The following is a 19,376-nucleotide window of genomic DNA, read 5'->3' as shown; positions in this document are numbered from 1 at the left end:
GCCCATAGTTCTTTCATAAGACTCTTGAATGAGGTACTTCGTTCCTTTTTAAACAAGTTTGTTGTTGTTTACTTAGATGATATCCATGTTTATAGTAAAAACGGTTATTTCACCAAATACCCCCGACAAATCAAGAAATTCACCATATACCCTCAATGTTTCAGAAATGCATCATATACCCTTGAGTTTCGAAAACTGTGCACCAGATACCCTTTTCCTAACTGTCGTTAACCTACCGTTAGATTTATTTACGATTTTACTAGCATTAACCCCTAATCCTAATTAAACCTAACCCTAATCTAACATTAATCCTACCCTTAAACCCTCCCCCTTACCCTAACCCTACCCCTTGGCAGCCCCCACCCCCACTTCCTCACCTCCACCCCACCCTAGCCCCTCACCCTCCCCTTCCCCCTCCCCCACCGCCGATGTGCGTGCCGGCCTCCCTCACCCCCACCCCCACTGACGCTGCGCGTGCCGGCCTCCCCACCCCTGCTCATCCGTTCGGCGACCACCCCTCACCCTCCCTTTCGAACACCAAACCCCCACCCTTCCCCTTCGAACACCGGCTCCCCTGCGTTCGCCAAACCAAACCCGCATTCACTATTAGAGCAACGAAGGAGAGAGAGAAAAACGCGACTGTGATGCCACAGCTCCGGTGAGCAGAGGAGAGAGAAAACTTCGTAGGGAATTCGAGGTAACAACCACGAACAGAGGAGAGAGAAAGCGAGTGCGACAGAGGGAAGGGGAGGGGGAGGGGTGGGGGTTTGGTGTTTGAAAACACTTCGTGGGGCTGCAGGAGGGGGGTGGGGGTTGCGGCAGAGGGAGGGGGAGGGGGTGGGGGTTGCGGCAGAGGGAGGGGAGGGGTAGGAGTTGCGACGGAAGGAGGGGGAGGGGGTGGGAGTTGTGATGGAGGGAGGGGGAGGGGTAGGGGGCTGCGGCGGGGGAGGGGTGGGGGTTGCGGCGGAGGGAGGTGGGTGGGGGGAATGGTGGAGGGATGGTGGAGGGGGAGGGGGAAGGGAGGGGGCTGGGCTTAGGATTAAGGATTAGGGTTTAGATTTTAGGGTTAGTATTTAGATTAGGGTTAGGGATTAGGTTTAGATTTTAGGGTTAGGAGTTAATTGTGGCGAAATGGTAAATAAAGTTAACGGTGAGTTAACGACAGTTAAAAAAAGGGTATTTGGTGCACAAAAATGAAAAGTCAGGGTGATGTTATGGTTTTATATAGAGTTTTCTCCCCTAATTATGTGCTAAAAGTTGTGATTATGGTGCTCTTAGGAGCCATTTGGTACTAACTCTCTCCATCTAGTTGTGGTTTGCTATTTTGTATTGAATTGTAGGTTTTGGAAGCTATTACCTACTTTACATGATTGCACAGTGGATTAGAGGGGTTAGATGCCGAGTTTCTAGATCCCGAGGATGTTTCCGGGACTTTGAGCAAAGGAAGAACAAGAAACGAAGATTAGATTGACCGGCCCGACAGGATCAGGCGGCCCAGCCCGATCGGGTAAGAAAACAGTTCTCATATTTCTGCTGCGGGCCCGATCGGGCGTTTTATGCCCTGTCGTAATTCGGTCTTCGGCCCGATCGGGCGACCTGTCCCGACGTCGGGCGCCTTCCAGCTACTTCTGCCTGCCATGTTATCAGACCGCCCGATGCCATCGGGCGGGTCAGCCCGATCACATTGGGCGACTGATGGTTTTGCCTTTTTCTTCGCTTTGGAGCCCAATCCTATCGGGCGACTTTGGCCCGATCGGGCGGCTGACGAGACGCGGTTGTTTTAATGATTACGGGCCCTTCTTTCGAGATTTTCTTCTATTGTTTTAGGGCTTGTATAAATAGAAAAATCAGAATTATTAGCTCCTATCTAGTTTTTATTATTATTATTAGTTTTCTCTAGAGAGTGTTTCAAGAACCTTAATTTAGTCTTTGTGATTTCAATTCAAGATCAAACCTTTTGCTTATTCATAGTTCAATATAATTCGGTAATCTTTCTTCTTTATTCTTTGTTATTTCTTCCATTGTTAATTATATTGTTTTCTTAGTTATTTGCCATGTTTCAAAGTATGAGTTTTTATATGATTCTTGTTATTGTTTCATGATTATGAGTGAGTAGTTCTAATCTAGAATTGTGGAGATCTATGTATGCAATGAGGGATTGATAGATTAGTTTGATTATCTTGTATTTCAACTGTTTCCTTTGATTGATTCTTCATGCTAGGATTATAAGTTAGGCCTGATTTATATTTCTATTGTTGCAATACTGAATCTACTTCGAGAGGAGAGATACCGTATAGGCTTTCAATTATTAGGCAAAGTGACCCTTGACTATGCGAGAGCGGCTGGGTGATCTTTGAGGGAGGTAATGTTCGAGAGAAATTACATGTGCCCTAGACAGTTGACTTACTAGGTGGTTATTATTTATCCTTGATTTCCCGAATTGTATGCATAGTGATCCATGATTCTAGTACTTTATTAATATATTTACACCTTCATATTTAATTCTGCTATCTGTTTAGCTTAGTAACACAACCATTCATCTGATTTCTTAGTATAATATTAGATTCAGATACATAGTATAACTTCTCCCTGTGGATTCGATCCTGACTTCCCTGACTACTAGTTAGTGGACCTTAGGTTATTTTTGATTAGGTGATATGACTTTAGCCTATCAAATTTTGGCGCCGTTGCCGGGGAGACGGTTTATTTTATTTTGTCTGAATTATAGTATTAAACTAACCTCTACTCTGAAGAACACCTGTTCTTTGGAGCATCTCACGTTTGTTTTAGTGTTTTTGGTGTATGAGCAGGAAATTGAAATCTCCAAATCTCATCCCGTTCGATCCAGAGATTGAAAAGACCGCTCGTAGACTCAGAAAGAAAACTAAACAAGCTAAGCTGTCTGCAGGGACACCCTCCCAAAAGACACACTTCTCCACCATCTTCCCCACACCAAGAAACCCCACCTCACCTATTACTGTCAACATGGGTGAGAATGTTACTCGAACCTTCAGAGACTATGCCACACCATCTCCTGATAACGTGCCTACTGGGGTACGGATGCCCACTATTGCTGCTACAAATTTTGAGATCAAGTCTCATGTTTCTGAATATGGTTCAGAACAATCAGTTCGCTGGGTTACCATCTGAAGACCCAAATCAGCACTGCAGAGATTTTTACAGTGTTGTGCTACTCAGAAGCAAGCTGGTGTTACTCCTGATGAGATGAAACTCCTCTATTTGGTTTCTCTCTGCGCGATAAAGCTTTATTCTGGTATAATAAGCTGCCTTCCACCGTCACCACCTGGCCAGATTTTCCAAGATTTTCCTCATCAAGTGGTACCCTTACCAGAAAACTGCAGATATGAGACATGCCATAGTTACTTTCACCCAAGATCCTGGTGAATCTCTATATGAAGCTTGGGAGCGGTTCAAGGATCTGCAGCGTCTATGTCCTCATCATGGGTTGGACCAGTGGTACTTGTGTCAGATTTTCTACACTAGAGTTGATGCAGATACACGACGGGTAATTGATGGAGCATCTGGTGGGTTCTTCATGGATAAAGCAATTGAGGAAGGGTATGAACTTTTGGAGAAGCTAGCATCTAATCAAGCCTCTACCATTCGTTCCTCTTTGAAAAAGGAGGTAAACATGATGTTGAAGCCATTTCCTACTGTCTGGGCAACTAGCTACTCTAACTCAGAAATTGATTCCCTGAAGTTAGGTAATGATTCCTCCACATGAGTGTTAATGCGATGGCTAGTGCTTCTAACTATAATGTGCATATTTGTGATGCTTGTGGAATATCTGGGCACAACTCTCAAGAGTGTCCTGCGCTGGAAAATAACTGTGAGGCCGTCAATGCTTTCCAGTCACAACCTCGGAACCAGTTCAACCCTATTCCAACACCTACAATCCTGGGTTAAGACACATCCAACCTCTCATATAGGAGTACTAATGTGTTGAACCCTCAACCTCAACAACCATATCCACCTCAACAACAGGGTCAACAATACCAACCTCCAACAAGCTCCACCTGGTTTTCAGAGAAATCAAGCACCTCCACAGCCTGCTCCTCCTGCTGACCCAGCCATGACAGAGTTGAAGAATATGATGTTCCAGATGCAGAAGGGTTCAATGCTTTTCAAGCTGACACAAAAGCTCAACTGGAAAATTTGGGCACGCATAACAAGATGTTGGAGACTCAACTAGCTCAGTTGGCTAGTTCTTCTGCTAGTAGGCCACCTGGGGCCTTACCTTCACAATCAATGCAACCAAGGGACACTGCCAATGCCATCACTCTTAGGAGTGGAACACATTATGATGGTCCCCCAATGCCTAAGGATGGTCCGGTTGAGCCAGAAAAAAATGCAGACATAACTGAAACTTCGTCAGCTCCTGAGGCTACCACCAACACAAATGCAGAGAAGCAGACAGTACCTGAAAACAGTTCCTCCACCACTCCTGCGATCAAGGTTCCATTCCTCGGCCACTTGTCTATCAAAGAATAAGCTGGATCACCAACTTGGTAAGTTTATGGAGGTAGTGAAAAATCTTCAGGTAACTGTTCCATTTACTGAACTCATTACTCAAGTACCTGCATATGCTAAATTTTTGAAGGAAATTTTGACTAGGAAAAGAGCCTTTAATGCAGTAGAAACTGTTGCCTTTACTGAAGAATGTAGTGCTCTTTTGCAAAATCAATCCCCTCCTAAATTGAAAGATCCGGGGAGTTTCTCCATCCCTTGTAATATTGGCACCATATTTATTGACAAAGCCTTATGTGATCTAGGTGCTAGTGTTAGTGTCATGCCCCTTACTGTTTGCAAAAGCTTGACATGGGAGATTTAAAATGTACCAACATTACTCTTCAAATGGCTGACCGTTCTGTTAAATACCCCCTAGGTATCTTAGAGGACGTTCCTGTGAGGGTAGGTAAATTTTACATTCCTGTGGATTTTGTTGTGCTTGACATGGAAGAGGATACTCAAATCCCAATCATTTTAGGGAGACCATTCCTTCATACTGCTGGAGCTGTCATAGATGTAAAAATGGGAAATTAACTTTGACTGTGGGGGATGATAAGGTAACTTTTAGTTTGACCAATGCTTTGAAAAGTCCCATGCTAGAGGAAGCCTGTTACAGAATAGATGTCATTGATGTGCTGGTTAATGATGACATGCCTCAATCCCTTATGCGGGATCCACTGGAGGCTTTGCTTTGTTTTACCTCTTCCACAGGTGATGATATTATCCGGACTACTGAAGTGGATGCTTGGGAAGCAGCTTTTACCTGTGTCGAGCTTGATGGTACTACCACTCATGAGGATGAACGGTTAGTATGTGCTACTCCACCGGTAGAGGTAAAGAAACCTGAACTGAAACCCCTTCCCCCTTCTCTGCGATATGCTTTTCTGGATGATTCTGAAAATTGCCCTGTGATTGTTAGTGCTGCATTAAATGATGGTCAAATGTCTCAACTTTTGTCTGTTTTGCGACAACATAAAAAGGCCATTGGATATAACATTGATGATTTGAAAGGCATAAGCCCTGACTTTTGCATGCATAAAATTCATCTTGAGGATGATCATCGTCCTAGTATACAAGGTCAGCGTCGTTTGAACCCGAATATGCAGGAAGTTGTCAAAAAGAGGTTATGAAATTGCTTGATGCTGGGATTATCTATCCTATTTCTGATTCTAAGTGGGTGAGTCCAGTTCAAGTGGTTCCTAAAAAGGGCGGTACTACTGTAGTTAAAAATGAGAAAAATGAATTAATTGCTACAAGAGTAGTTACTGGGTGGCGTATGTGCATTGATTATAGGAAATTAAATGTTGCCACTAAGAAAGACCATTTTCCCCTTCCCTTCATTGATCAGATGTTGGAACGTCTAGCTTGTCATTCTCATTTCTGTTATCTAGATGGCTATTCTGGTTTCTTCCAAATCCCTATCCACCCAGATGACCAGGAGAAGACCACCTTTACATGTCCTTATGGTACCTTTGCATATGAAGGATGCCCTTTGGCCTATGTAATGCCCCTGCTACTTTCCAACGTTGTATGATGGCCATATTTTCTGAATTTATTGAGTCCATCATGGAAGTATTTATGGATGACTTTAGTGTGTATGGCATTGATTTTGATGCATGTTTGCTGAATTTGACTAAAGTACTGAAAAGATGTGAGGATGTCCACCTTGTCTTGAACTGGGAGAAGTGCCACTTCATGGTTACTGAAGGAGTGGTACTTGGTCATATTATTTCTGAACGAGGCATCCAGGTGGACAAAGCAAAAATTCAAGTGATTGAGCAATTACCCCCTCCTGTGAATGTTAAGGGTGTTAGAGGTTTTCTTGGTCATGCGGGATTTTATCGCCGCTTTATCAAGGACTTCTCTAAAATTGCTAAACCACTTACTCAGTTGCTCCTCAAGGATGCCCCGTTCCTGTTTACTGATGAGTGTCTAGTGTCTTTTAACAGGATCAAGCAAGCTCTATTACTGCTCCTATCATCGATCTCCTGATTGGACCCTCCTATTTGAGATTATGTGTGATGCCAGTGATTATGCTGTGGGAGCTGTCCTTGGTCAGAGAAAAGACAACATCCTCCATGCCATCTACTATGCTAGCAAGACACTCGATGAAGCTCAAGTCAATTATGCCACCAGAGAAAGAGCTGCTAGCTGTGGTCTATGCATTGGACAAGTTCAGGACCTATCTGCTTGGGTCTAAAGTCATTGTCTACACTGATCATGCTGCATTGAAGTACCTCCTCGCCAAAAAGGAGGCCAAGCCTCGACTCATTCGGTGGATTTTGCTGCTCCAAGAATTCGACTTGGAGATCAGAGATAAAAAGGGTGCAGAAAATGTAGTGGCTGACCATTTGTCCCGATTGCAGTATGAAGATATGGAAGAAGGTCTTCCCATTGACGACTCCTTTCCTGATGATAAGCTCCTGGCAGTCACTTCTGTTACCCCGTGGTATGCGGACTTCGCCAACTTTTGTGTGAGTGGACAAACCCCTCCAGAGCTGAGCTACCAGCAGAGAAGAAATTTCTCCATGATGCCAAACAATCCTTTGGGATGACCCTTTGCTTTACAAGCTCTGTGCTGACACCATCTACAGGCGATGTATCCCAGAGTGGGAGGTGCATGACATTCTGAAGCACTCTCACTCCCTTCCATGTGGAGGCCATGCTGGGCCTCCAAAACAGTAGCAAAGGTACTTCAATCTGGTTTTTATTGGCCAACACTTTTTCATGATGCTAGTATTTTTGTTAAGTCTTGTGATGCATGCCAACGAACAGGAAATATTTCCCGTAGACATGAGATGCCCCAAAATCCTAGAAGTTGAACTATTTGATGTGTGGGGTATTGATTTTATGGGTCCTTTTCCCTCTTCCTCAGGCAACAATTTCATACTTGTTGCTGTTGACTATGTCTTTAAGTGGGTAGAAGCTATTGCATCACCGACCAATGACTCTAAGGTGTTGATGCAGGAGCATCTAGTTCAAGCAACCAAGGTCTTCTTCTACATGATCAAAAGGAGAACATGGTAAAGGAGGTTCAATTTCTAAGCCTAACTAGCTCGATTTACTCTAAACCTTACTTAAGCAACTTGATTAGGCTAATCCTATGTTAATCTCTACTTAAGCAAGATTAGTTAATACTTAATGACACCTTAAACAACATTATGTATTGGTAATCAAGTTTAGTAAGTGATTAGTAGCCTAAGTACATGCTTAAGTTATGTTAATCATGCTTTAAGAGTTAAGCTAGTATAAGCTCTTATAATCCGGTTGTATAAGCTAGTATTAGGAGTTGTTTTGCTGCATTTTTTGGTGCCACTCAAGCTGAATGAAGACTTAGGAAGAGGAGAAGCCACATGAAGTTCACATGGCAATGGGAAGCCAAAACCAATGAAAGAAGAAGACTTCAAGTGAGGGTATGCTGCTGCCCCAGATCAGCCGTCCTTCTTAGCTTCCCTTTGAAGCTTTTGGGCAGCAATCATTTGAGGTGCAAATGGTTCAAGCTTTTGAGGAGTTATATTTTAATATGTTTACTTTAGTATTCTATTGGTAGTTTTCCTGTTTTGTAACTTCCAATAGGAAACTAAGCTAGCTTTTAGAAAGTGTGCTGGACAGTTTGTAATATTTGTATCTTGTATTTTATTAGCTTAGTTGGCATAGCTAGGGAAGTCCAAATCAGCCGAAATTTGGAAACAATGTAAACAAATATGTTAGCTTTGCTATCCTTTTGGAATTAAGTCATTTGAATCAAAATTGAGAGAGTTACACTCAAAACATTAAGCTGTGTGCTTATTGCTTCTTTCGGTCAGTTTGGCCTTTATCAAATCTTTGCTTAATTCTTTCACTTAATCGTTGAATTGGTGGATGAAACTCAAAGTAGATGCAAGTTAGAAGCTTATTGTTATAACTTGATCTTAGATTGGTGGTATTTGGTTAGTGAAAGTGGTGGTTGTTCAATCTAATTGAACCGGTTTGTAACAAACAACTTATGTCACTAGGGGAAAAAATCAAAAGGGCTGCGCAAGTAGGGCTGAGCATTTTAAAAAAGCGCAGCCCTATTGATGAAGGGCTGCGCTTTTTAAAAAAAGCGCAGCCCTTTTGTATGAAGGGCTGCGCTTTTTAAAAAAAGTGCAGCCCTTCTGTAGGTGAAGGGCTGCGCTTTTTTAAAAAGCGCAGCCCTTCTCTAGGTAGGGCTGCGCTTTTTTGAAAGTAGCGCAGCCCTACTAGCTGGGGTTTTTTTTTCGATATCTTCTATGCGCGCCTTTGTTTTCTCTTTCCTCTTTCCCTCTTTCTTTCACTTTCAATTTCGTGCGAAAAACCGACACCACCACCATACCCATTTTGCGAGCCCTAATTCTCACCACCACCACCCATTTTGCGAGCTAGTCACCACCACCACCCACTTTGCGCGACCACCACTACCACCACCACCACAACATTTCTTCTTTTCTCATTTCTTCTCCACCACAAAATCTTCTCTTCTCATTTCTTCTCCACCAACATTGTGGTTCGGCCACCACCTTGCGCGCCGCCCACAACATTTCTCTTCTCTTCTCTTCTCTTCTCTTCTCCACCATCACCACTACCTTTCTCTTCTCTTCTCTTCTCTTCTCTTCTCTTCTCTTCTCTTCTCTTCTCTTCTCTTCTCTTCTCCACCATTTGAGTTGTTAATAAGTAAGGTATGAATTAATTTTATTTTTAAGTTACTTTTGTTTTTCTTAATTGAATTAAATGATTAATGTGCAATGTGGGTTTTGTCAATTGTAGGAAGAAGAGGCTAAGGAAGGCAAATAAAGTCCCAAGTAGCTCTTTTCTCTTCATTGCTCATCGTTGGTGTTAAGAGGTAACTAATAGATAGTTTAACATGTAGACAAAGTTGATAATTTATTGAATGTATATGTATTTTTTATAATGTATATATAATATTATTTGTTGATATGAGATTGTATGAAAACGCAATGTGATTTAGCTATATATATGAAAATATATAAGTAGTTGTTTGAATCATCATCATATATGCCTAGATACCCGTTCAAGACTTACTCATTAGGGGTAAGTCTTGAATAGTCCCCGGTTTGGGCTGTTCTTGGACGTTTGATCTCACTTAGGTGGTGAATGTGTGTCTTCTTTTCAATTCTGAGGAAAATCTTGGCTTATCGTTTCGCTACATTGTTCTCTGGGTACATATGTAGATAAGCAATTATCTACATTGTGTACTTGGAGAACTGTAGGGAAATGCTGCCGGATTTTCCTTAGAATTGGAAAGTTGGCATATATTCACTAGTGAGATTAGACGTCCAAGGATGGGTTAGGTTGGAGTGATAAGGACCTTTGACTGCATGCATACAATTGAACATGTGACTATCTTAGCTTGTTGTATACGTGTGTGATTTGAATATGTGAGTGTATGTGTACTTTAATAATGATTGATGCATTATAATGAATGTTGTGTTTAATTATTAGAGGTGGTCTTCTTGAATGAGATGGATCGTACTTGGATGTATGGTAGTCGTGAATCGATTGAGTTTGTGAATGGGGTCTGGAATTCTGTAGAAGTGCATTAGAATATCAAACATCCTCTGGAGCAGTCGACTTTTATTGTCCTTGTTTGGATTGTAGAAATGTGAGCAAGGTTAGTAGTATACATGTGGTTAGGGAGCATGTATTTCGCCGTGGGTTTAGGCCTCAATACCATGTATGGATTTGGCATGGTGAGCAGGGGAGGTATATGGGAAGCTCTGGATTAAAGAATGATGTATGTGAAGAAAAAAAGAAGGATGATGATGAGTTAGGGGATGAGAATTTGGATGATGAATTTGGAGATGATGATAGGGATCGGGTAGACGAGATGATACACGAGGTTGAAGATCAGTCGTGTAGACGACCTCGTATTTTTGAGTCTATGTCTAAGGCTGCTGAAAAGCCGTTGTATCCAGGTTGTACAAAGTACACCAAACTTTCTGCGGTGGTAACACTGTTCAACATTAAGTGAACGCTGGTTGGACGGACTCTAGTTTCACATCGTTGTTGGAAGTTTTAGCTGAGATGCTCCCTGAAGGAAATGAACTGCCAAAGTCGTACTATTATGCGAAGAAGTTGATGTGTCCTTTGGGTTTAGAGTACGAGCGGATACATGCTTGTCCTAACGATTGTGTGCTTTATCGTAATGAGTATGAGCATTTACATGAGTGTCCACGTTGTGGATTGTCGAGGTACAAGCGTGAAGGAGCTGGAGGTAGTGAAGGACCACCAGCCAAGGTGTTGTGGTATCTACCCATAATACCTAGATTTAAGCGCATGTTCTCAATGAAAGGAGATGCGAAGAATTTGAGGTGGCATGCAGATCGTAGGAAGAAAGACGGTCTGCTCAAGCATCCGGCTGATTCGCCTGAGTGGAAAACTATCGACAGGGTGCATAAGTCATTTGGTAATGAGGATAGGAATCTGAGGCTTGGATTATGTACGGATGGCATGAACCCTTTTGGCAATCTCAGCTCGCAGCATAGCACATGGCCAGTAGTTTTAGTGGTTTATAACTTGCCTCCTTGGTTGGTCATGAAACGCAAGTACATGATGCTGTCGCTTCTTATATCGGGGCCCAAACAACCTGGAAATGACATAGATGTATACCTTCAGCCGCTTGTTGAAGATTTACAAAAGATGTGGAACGAAGGAGTGTTAGTATTTGATGCGTATGCTAATGAGATGTTCACTCTGCGTGCCATGCTTTTTTGTACTATGAACGATTATCCAGCTTATGGGAACTTATCTGGGTATAAGACTAAAGGAAAACAACCTTGCCCGATTTGTTTAGATGACATGAAATCTACACACCTTAAGGGCTGCAAACATGTGTATATGCGCACACGAAGGCTCCTCAGCCGCGACCATCCCTATCGGTTTAAGAAGAAGGCATTCGATGGGACGGTTGAAGAAGAAGTTGCTCATAGACCATTAACTGGTACTGAAGTTTATAATCAGGTGAAGGGCATTGAAACAGTCTTTGGTAAACCTGCTAGTGAGGTTGATAGACCTACAGGATTATGGAAAAAACAGTCCATTTTTTGGAAACTCCCATATTGGAAAGATCTAAAGGTCAGACATTGTTTGGATGTCATGCACATAGAGAAGAATGTTTGTGAAGCTATTATCGCGACACTTATGAATATTCCGGGTAAGACAAAAGATGTTAAGGCGTCACGACTTTACTTGGAACAAGAGGGGATTCGACCAGAGTTGTGGGCTCAGAAAAGGGACGGAAGAAAGAAGAAAAGAGGGGAGGAAAGGGTTGATGATGATGAAACACAGAAAAGTAAAAAGGTGGAGGATTCGGAGAGGAATTATTTGCCACCAGCTTGCTACACGATGTCGCGTGCAGAGAAACGGATTTTTTGCGAGTCATTGTATGGCATTAAGGTCCCTACTGGCTACTCATCGAATATGAAGCGCTTTGTTACCTTAAATGGTGAGTTGAAGTTATCGAGTATGAAATCGCACGATTGTCATGTCATGATGCAAGTATTCTTACCGATTGCAATTCGTGGGATACTTCCAAAGCATGTGAGGCACACCATTACAGAACTGTGTTCATTTTTTCATTCAATCTGCAGCAAAGTCCTAGACCCGTCGACCCTCGATTCCTTGCAGACTAGAGTAGTTGAAACTCTATGCAAATTTGAGATGTATTTCCCCCCTGCATTCTTTGACATTATGGTCCATCTCATTGTCCATCTAGTTCGAGAAATTAAGCTGTGTGGTCCAGTGTTTTTGAGGTGGTGCTATCCTTTTGAGAGATATATGGGAACTTTGAAAGATAAAGTTCGTAATCCTGCACAACCAGAAGGTAGTATAATTCAAGGGATTGTGGGTGAAAGATCAGTAATTTTGTGGCTGAGTATTTTGCTAGTGTTGATCCTGTTGGACTTCCGACATCCCGACACGAGGGCAGACTTGAGGGCAAGGGTACAATTGGTTCAAAATTGATCACACCTTCCGTAGAAAAGCGTAAACAAGCTCACTTATTTGTATTGCATCACGTACCAGATGTCCATCCTTATTTAAGTGAACATATGGAGGAATTACGTGTTAGCAATCCTGGAAAAGGAGTGAGGGCATTGACGCAAATGCATAACAAGACTTTCATTGATTGGTTTCATAAACGAGTACTCAATGATTTGGATGAAAGTGTTCCTGAAACAGTCAAGTGGTTAGCATTTGGTCCTCGTGAAGCTGTACGCTCTTATGAGGGTTATGATATTAATGGGTATACTTTTTGGACTGAACGTCAAGATCTCAAGTCAAGATCGCAACAAAATAGTGGTGTTTCACTTGTGGCGTCGTCTACACAATATGCAAGCTCGAAAGATAAGTCGCCTGTACATGCTGAAAGCAACTACTATGGGCGAATACAAGAAATCTGGGAGCTGGACTACTGTACTTTTAATATTTGCCTCTTGTGTTGCACGTGGGTTGACAATAATCGCCGTTGTGTAAGAAACGATGATCCTTGCGGTTTCACCCTTGTTGACCTTAGTCGTTTACGTGAAACTGAGGAGCCATTTGTAATTGCATCACAAGTGAAGCAAGTATTTTTTGTAACTGATCCTGCTGATCATAAGTGGTCAATTGTTGTACCTGGTAAAAGGAGTATCCTCGGTATTGGTGATGTTGATAATGAGGAAGAATATGATGCATTTGAGGACCTCCCCCCTTTACCTATCCTGAAATTCGTGTGGAAGATGATGTAAATATGTCGGAGAATTATATGCGTGTAGATCACACGGAAGGGATACATGTACTTGAGGATCCTAAGAAAAGGCGGAAGCTCAATGAATCATGAGACATAAACTCAGGTGTGTGTAATTTCTCCAATTTTTAGGCTTCAATTTCTTGTTGGTTGCATTTTGGGAACGAAAAAGCCATTTCCGGCCTATTTTGGCCTATTTTGGCCTTTTCGCTCCCAAAATGTACTTATGAAGTGATTTAACCTCAAATTCTTTTTGAACATGATTATATGATGTATAATGTAACTAGTATGTAGATTTTTAGGCTTTAATTTCTTGTTGGTTGCATTTTGGGAACGAAAAGGCCATTTCCGGCCTATTTTGGCCTATTTTGGCCTTTTCGCTCCCAAAATGTACTTATGAAGTGATTTAACCTCAAATTCTTTTTGAACATGATTATATGATGTATAATGTAACTAGTATGTAGATTTTTAGGCTTTAATTTCTTGTTGGTTGCATTTTGGGAACGAAAAGGCCATTTCCGGCTATTTTGGCCTATTTTGGCCTTTTCGCTCCCAAAATGTACTTATGAAGTGATTTAACCTCAAATATTCTTTTGAACATGATTATATGATGTATAATGTAACTAGTATGTAGATTTTTAGGCTTTAATTTCTTGTTGGTTGCATTTGGGAACGAAAAGGCATTTCCGGCCTATTTCGGCCTATTTTGGCCTTTTCGCTCCCAAAATGTACTTATGAAGTGATTTAACCTCAAATTCTTTTTGAACATGTTATATGATGTATAATGTAACTAGTATGTAGATTTTTAGGCTTTAATTTCTTGTTGGTTGCATTTTGGGAACGAAAAGGCCATTTCCGGCCTATTTGGCCTATTTTGGCCTTTTCGCTCCCAAAATGTACTTATGAAGTGATTTAACCTCAAATTCTTTTTGAACATGATTATATGATGTATAATGTAACTAGTATGTAGATTTTTAGGCTTTAATTTCTTGTTGGTTGCATTTTGGGAACGAAAAGGCCATTTCCGGCCTATTTCGGCCTTTTCGCTACCCATGCCCAGCCCCCACCCCCCCATGCCCACCCCCTACCCCCCCTTGCCCACCCTCCTCCCCCACCATGCTGCCCCCCTTCCCCCACCTGCTGCACACCCCCTCCCCCCTGCTGTCCCCCCTCCCCCACTGCTGCACCCCCCCCCCACTGCTGTCCCCCCCTCCCCCTGCTGCCCCCCCTTCCCCCCCCCCTGCGACCCCCCCACACCCACCCCCTCCCCCCCTTCCCCCCTGCAGACCCCCCCACCCCCCGCCCCCTTCCCCCCTGCAGACCCCCCCACCCCCCCTGCCCCCCCTCCCCCCTGCAGCCCCCCTCCCCCCCCCCTGCACGACCCCCCCACCCCCCCCCTGCCCCCCCCCCCCCCCTTCCCCCCTGCAGACCCCCCCCTCCCCCCCTTCCCCCCCTGCCCCCCTTCCCCCCCCCCCTGCGACCCCCCTTCCCCCCCCCCACTGCCCCCTTACCCCCACCATACTAGTTACATTTTTAATTTGCCAATTTTTTTTTAATTAATTCGTATGTTTTTTTACCATTTCAGGGACATGGAGGATGTGCATACGGATACGAGTGCGGAACACACTACCGAGGATGAGTGTTTCGATCACAAAAAGGAACAACGGCAAATGGTTATGGCTCGCCGTGAAGAAAAGTCAATTGCAAGTAAGAACTTGCAGACGAAAAAGAGGAAAGGAAGGGGACCTACAAAGTCACTAGGGAAACCCACCCTAATGACTTTGGAGTACGATCACTTGGGGCAACCTTGTGGAAAATGGCGTCAAAAGTATGCCATGCAAATTGGGATTTGCATGCATAAGCTCTCCATTCTCCACTCATGGAAAGAGGTCCCCGAGTCTTTGAAGAAGATGATTTGGGAAGATACTATGGTAAGATTCGCGTATAATTATTTAGAATTTTAACACTTTGGTTAAATATACTATGTAATATTGAGTAATTTGTGAATGCGTTCTTTGTAGAATCAATTCCATATTCCAAACGATGAAGCGAAGAAGAATCTGTTTCTATCCGCAGTTGCCCAAAGGTTCCGAGACTTCAAGGCCAAGCTAGTGTCGGGGTGGATCACGAAGCGGAGAAAAGTCGGGGGAACAAAGAAGAAGAAAATCTACGACGGGGAAGCAACACCTTCTTCTGAGGCTTCACATGACACATCATTCGAGGATCCCTCCAAGCTTCCATATCAGATATGGAGGCATATCACAGCTGAGCAGTGGCATGCATTTGTTGCACAAAAAACAACTACCCCAGAAGTTGTTGTAAGAATTTTTTACTAGCTAAGATTTAATACTTCAGATCCAATATTATATAACACCATATCTAACCTTTGTTTATATTTGTGTGTTTCAGGCAATTCGTGAGAAAAATAGCGCGAATGCAAAATCTAGGAAGCACTACCACCATCTGGGTGCTCATTCGTATGGTCAGGCGAGAGAATCGTGGATGTATGACCATTACCCCACGTTGCGTCGACCACGACGCAATCGGGCACTAGCTCTACGACGACAGTGCACAGCGGCAACCAGATAGAGTGCTCGATTGGTGGTGTTCCATGCATGGGGTTGATGCAAAGGGACAGAGAATCATACCTGATCCCGGAACAAAACAGATAGCTAATGCCATTGTAAGTACATATTATAAGTTATTGATTTACATAATAATATAACTTCTGCGCTCACGAGTATTTCTCTCTTATCATTTATGCAGATTGGCTTGAAGGAAAAGGAGGCAGCTGGTGAGTTCACTCCTAGAGGACAAGTTGATGCCTTACACGAGACTCTAGGACGGGACCAGTATGGACGTGTGAGGGGCGTAGGAGGTGTCCGCCTCGGGGTGAGAAAGGTGTATGGTGATCAATACACCTCTACGTCCAGATCCACTACCTCCAGTGTCAATTCATCACCTTCCATAGATGTGGAGGCTATGAAAGCCGAACTTCGGGAGGAGCTCAGAGCGGAGATGACTCAGAATTTCAACGCCATTTTGGCGCAGATGGGCTTACCGACTTTTGGTGCTTTCACGCAGGGCAATGTTCCTATGCAGCCTGTTTCCTACGCAGCCTCGTCCACAACCGGAGTTAACGGTAATTGTTTAATATCACAACTATTGTTCTTAAATATGTTGTTTCATAGACTAACCTTGAATAGAGTTTTTTTTTAAAGGAAGAGACACCATGTGAGCTATGTAATCAAGGAGATGGTCATGGTAGATTCATTATCGTGGCTTATGGATCTGTACAGCCCCCTAGGGACCGGCCACTATTGCACAACCAGCCAGTAGCTGATATTCACTATGTGGTCAGCGTTGAAGACATTGTGACCGGTTTCGAAGCATTTCCTCTTCCGCTGCCGAATGCAGAGTTGGTCTACAGTTATTGTCTGATTCCATTGGCAGTTATATTCTATGGCCGCGTGCATTGGTGCGGTTAGCATATCAGGTACAATCTCTAACATAAGTTATATACATAGTTTTCTTTTATAGTTCCTATATATGATTGTCAGTAATATCTTTTAATTTAACTAATTACTAGGGTTCGGGGAAGGCCGACAGGAAGGGAAAGAAGGTAGCTTCACCTCAGGGAGGCCGACGTGCCCAAGTGGGAACGAATTCTTCGCAAAGTATCCACTCATTACGGATATGGAGGTGGTGCAACGCCTTACTAAACCGTGCTTCTGGCTACATGAGTGCATTAGTGATGCAGCCGATGGAGCAATGATTGAGATTAAGTTGTCGCACCACCAATTCCACTACATTGATGAGGAAACATCGACCTTCATTTCTTAAGGATGATATTAAAGAATTCTTACTTGGGGAAGAGTTGAATGTTTCCATGATACAAACATTCATGAGGTAATACTTTATTAATTAAGTAGTATTCAATCCAACTAATAATAACTTCCATAATAAGTAAGTTTTATTTTTATCAATATGAATTCTCAGGCTATTATACAATGATGTGAGGCGATCTAGTCAGCCAATCTTTGGTTGGTTATGTCCAAGCTTTGTACGAGATGACAGTTGCGTACAAAACGAAAAAGAGGTGAAAGTATATCTCAAGGATTCTTTGAACGCATGTTCTCGTCTTGGATATAAGATCGTTCTTCTTCCTTACATTGAATCGTATGCTTCTTAAACTGACTTTTTAATTAATTAAATTGACCTATTAGTTGTTCTACGATAACAATAACATTATTTTTATTGTTGTAGGAACCATTGGACACTCATTGCAATATGTGTGTCAAGTAACGAAGTCTACCACTTTGATTCTTTGCGTAAAGGAACAATACGGTCCTTACTAGTCAAATCATTGTTAAATAGGTAGCCTAATTGAAACTATATATGCACACTTAGCTTATTAAATATTAAATGTACATCTAATCTTATAATAATGTGTATTGATGTAGTGTGATGAAGAAGATTACTTCATCTGGACTTCGACAAGGAAAAGCTCCTGTTTGGTATTTAGTCGAGGTAACATGTAATATTTTTTGCATCCTTTTATACAAACACATAATACACATATAACATGTCATTTATTGCATCTTTGGTGAATTTTAGTGTCCGGTACAAGAAGGTGGACTTGCGTGTGGGTATTACGTCATGAGGTTCATGCTCGATATCGTCAACTATTGCAAAGATGTTGTTGATCTTCGAAAGGTATGTAACTTTTAGGTTTCCAATTGTTGTTTGTTGTATTTCCGGCCTATTTTAGCCTTTTCGCTCCCAAAATGTAGTTATGATGTGATTTAACCTCAAATTCTTTTGAACATGATTATATGAGGCATATTATAACTAGTATGTAGATTCTTAGGCTTTAATTTGTTGTTGGTTGCATTTCGGGAACGAAAAGGCCAATTCCGGCCTATTTTGGCTATTTTGGCCTTTTCGCTCCCAAAATGTAGTTATGAAGTGATTTAACCTCAAATTCTCTTTGAACATGATTATATGAGGCATATTATAACTAGTATGTAGATTCTTAGGCTTTAATTTCTTGTTGGTTGCATTTCGGGAACGAAAAGGCCATTTCCGGCCTATTTTGGCCTATTTTGGCCTTTTCGCTCCCAAAATGTATTATGAAGTGATTTAACCTCAAATTCTCTTTGAACATGATTATATGAGGATATATTATAACTAGTATGTAGATTCTTAGGCTTTAATTTCTTGTTGGTTGCATTTGGGAACGAAAAGGCCATTTCCGGCCTATTTTGGCCTTTTTGGCCTTTTCGCTCCCAAAATGTATTATGAAGTGATTTAACCTCAAATTCTCTTTGAACATGTTATATGAGGCATATTATAACTAGTATGTAGATTCTTAGGCTTTAATTTCTTGTTGGTTGCATTTCGGGAACGAAAAGGCCATTTCCGGCCTATTTTGGCCTATTTTGGCATTTTCGCTCCCAAAATGTATTTATGAAGTGATTTAACCCCAAATTCTCTTTGAACATGATTATATGAGATATATTATAACTAGTGTGTAGACTTTTAGGCTTTAATTTCTTGTTGGTTGCATTTCGGGAACGAAAAAGGCCATTTCCGGCCTATTTTGGCCTAATTTTGGCCTTTTCGCTCCCAAAATGTAGTTATGAAGTGATTTAACCTCAAATTCTCTTTGAACATGATTATATGAGATATATTATAACTAGTGTGTAGACTTTTAGGCTTGCATTTGATTTTGATTCCATTTCGGGAAGATATATGTCATTTTTAGAAGTACTAACTACGGTAAAATGATTGACTTTTTGTATATGTTTATTCCTTGGTTGTTTTGCAAGGTTTATGCTAGTTCCATACCACGTTTGAGGAACTTCACCAAAGAAGAAATTGACGAAGTTCGGGATAAGTTGGCGTCCACATTACCGATGATTGCATAGGATGAGATTTTCGCTCCAACAATGTACTAGCTAGTTTCTATCACCTATGTACACTTTTTACATTATTTTAATATATTTGAAGTTAATTATTACCTTTCTCCACTTGTCATATATTATCGTATTGCAATTTGCATTTTTTTCTTGTCCAAGAGAGGTTATGGGTGGGGGTGGGG

General features: G+C 42.1%; 2 protein-coding genes and 1 non-coding gene across 3 annotated transcripts; 2 read left to right on the top strand and 1 right to left on the bottom strand.

Annotated features, from left to right (window-relative positions):
* Positions 1 to 3,361: 3,361 nt before the first annotated feature.
* Positions 3,362 to 3,468, bottom strand: LOC125494607 (small nucleolar RNA R71). Its single transcript, XR_007270846.2, has one exon. It is a non-coding gene; the product is annotated as a small nucleolar RNA R71 (small nucleolar RNA).
* A 12,383-nt stretch (positions 3,469 to 15,851) lies between these two features.
* LOC130592124 (uncharacterized) lies at positions 15,852 to 16,684 on the top strand. The gene is made up of 3 exons (XM_057396293.1): positions 15,852 to 15,956; positions 16,040 to 16,415; positions 16,495 to 16,684. Exons 1-3 carry the CDS (start codon positions 15,885 to 15,887, stop codon positions 16,509 to 16,511), a joined length of 465 nt encoding a protein of 154 aa, XP_057252276.1. The 5' UTR covers positions 15,852 to 15,884; the 3' UTR covers positions 16,512 to 16,684.
* Positions 16,685 to 17,129: 445 nt separating this feature from the next.
* Positions 17,130 to 18,065, top strand: LOC130592121 (uncharacterized). Its single transcript, XM_057396289.1, has 5 exons — positions 17,130 to 17,182; positions 17,273 to 17,452; positions 17,540 to 17,650; positions 17,737 to 17,803; positions 17,891 to 18,065. The coding sequence occupies exons 1-5, from the start codon at positions 17,163 to 17,165 to the stop codon at positions 18,002 to 18,004; spliced, it is 492 nt and encodes a 163-aa protein (XP_057252272.1). The 5' UTR covers positions 17,130 to 17,162; the 3' UTR covers positions 18,005 to 18,065.
* The last annotated feature ends 1,311 nt before the right edge of the window (positions 18,066 to 19,376 follow it).

Source organism: Beta vulgaris, chromosome 1, assembly GCF_026745355.1.
Source record: "Beta vulgaris subsp. vulgaris cultivar EL10 chromosome 1, EL10.2, whole genome shotgun sequence".
In the NCBI taxonomy this organism is placed as follows: domain Eukaryota; kingdom Viridiplantae; phylum Streptophyta; class Magnoliopsida; order Caryophyllales; family Amaranthaceae; genus Beta; species Beta vulgaris.
Note: the sequence above shows the minus strand (reverse complement) of the source record. Positions and strands in the feature narration are given on the sequence as shown.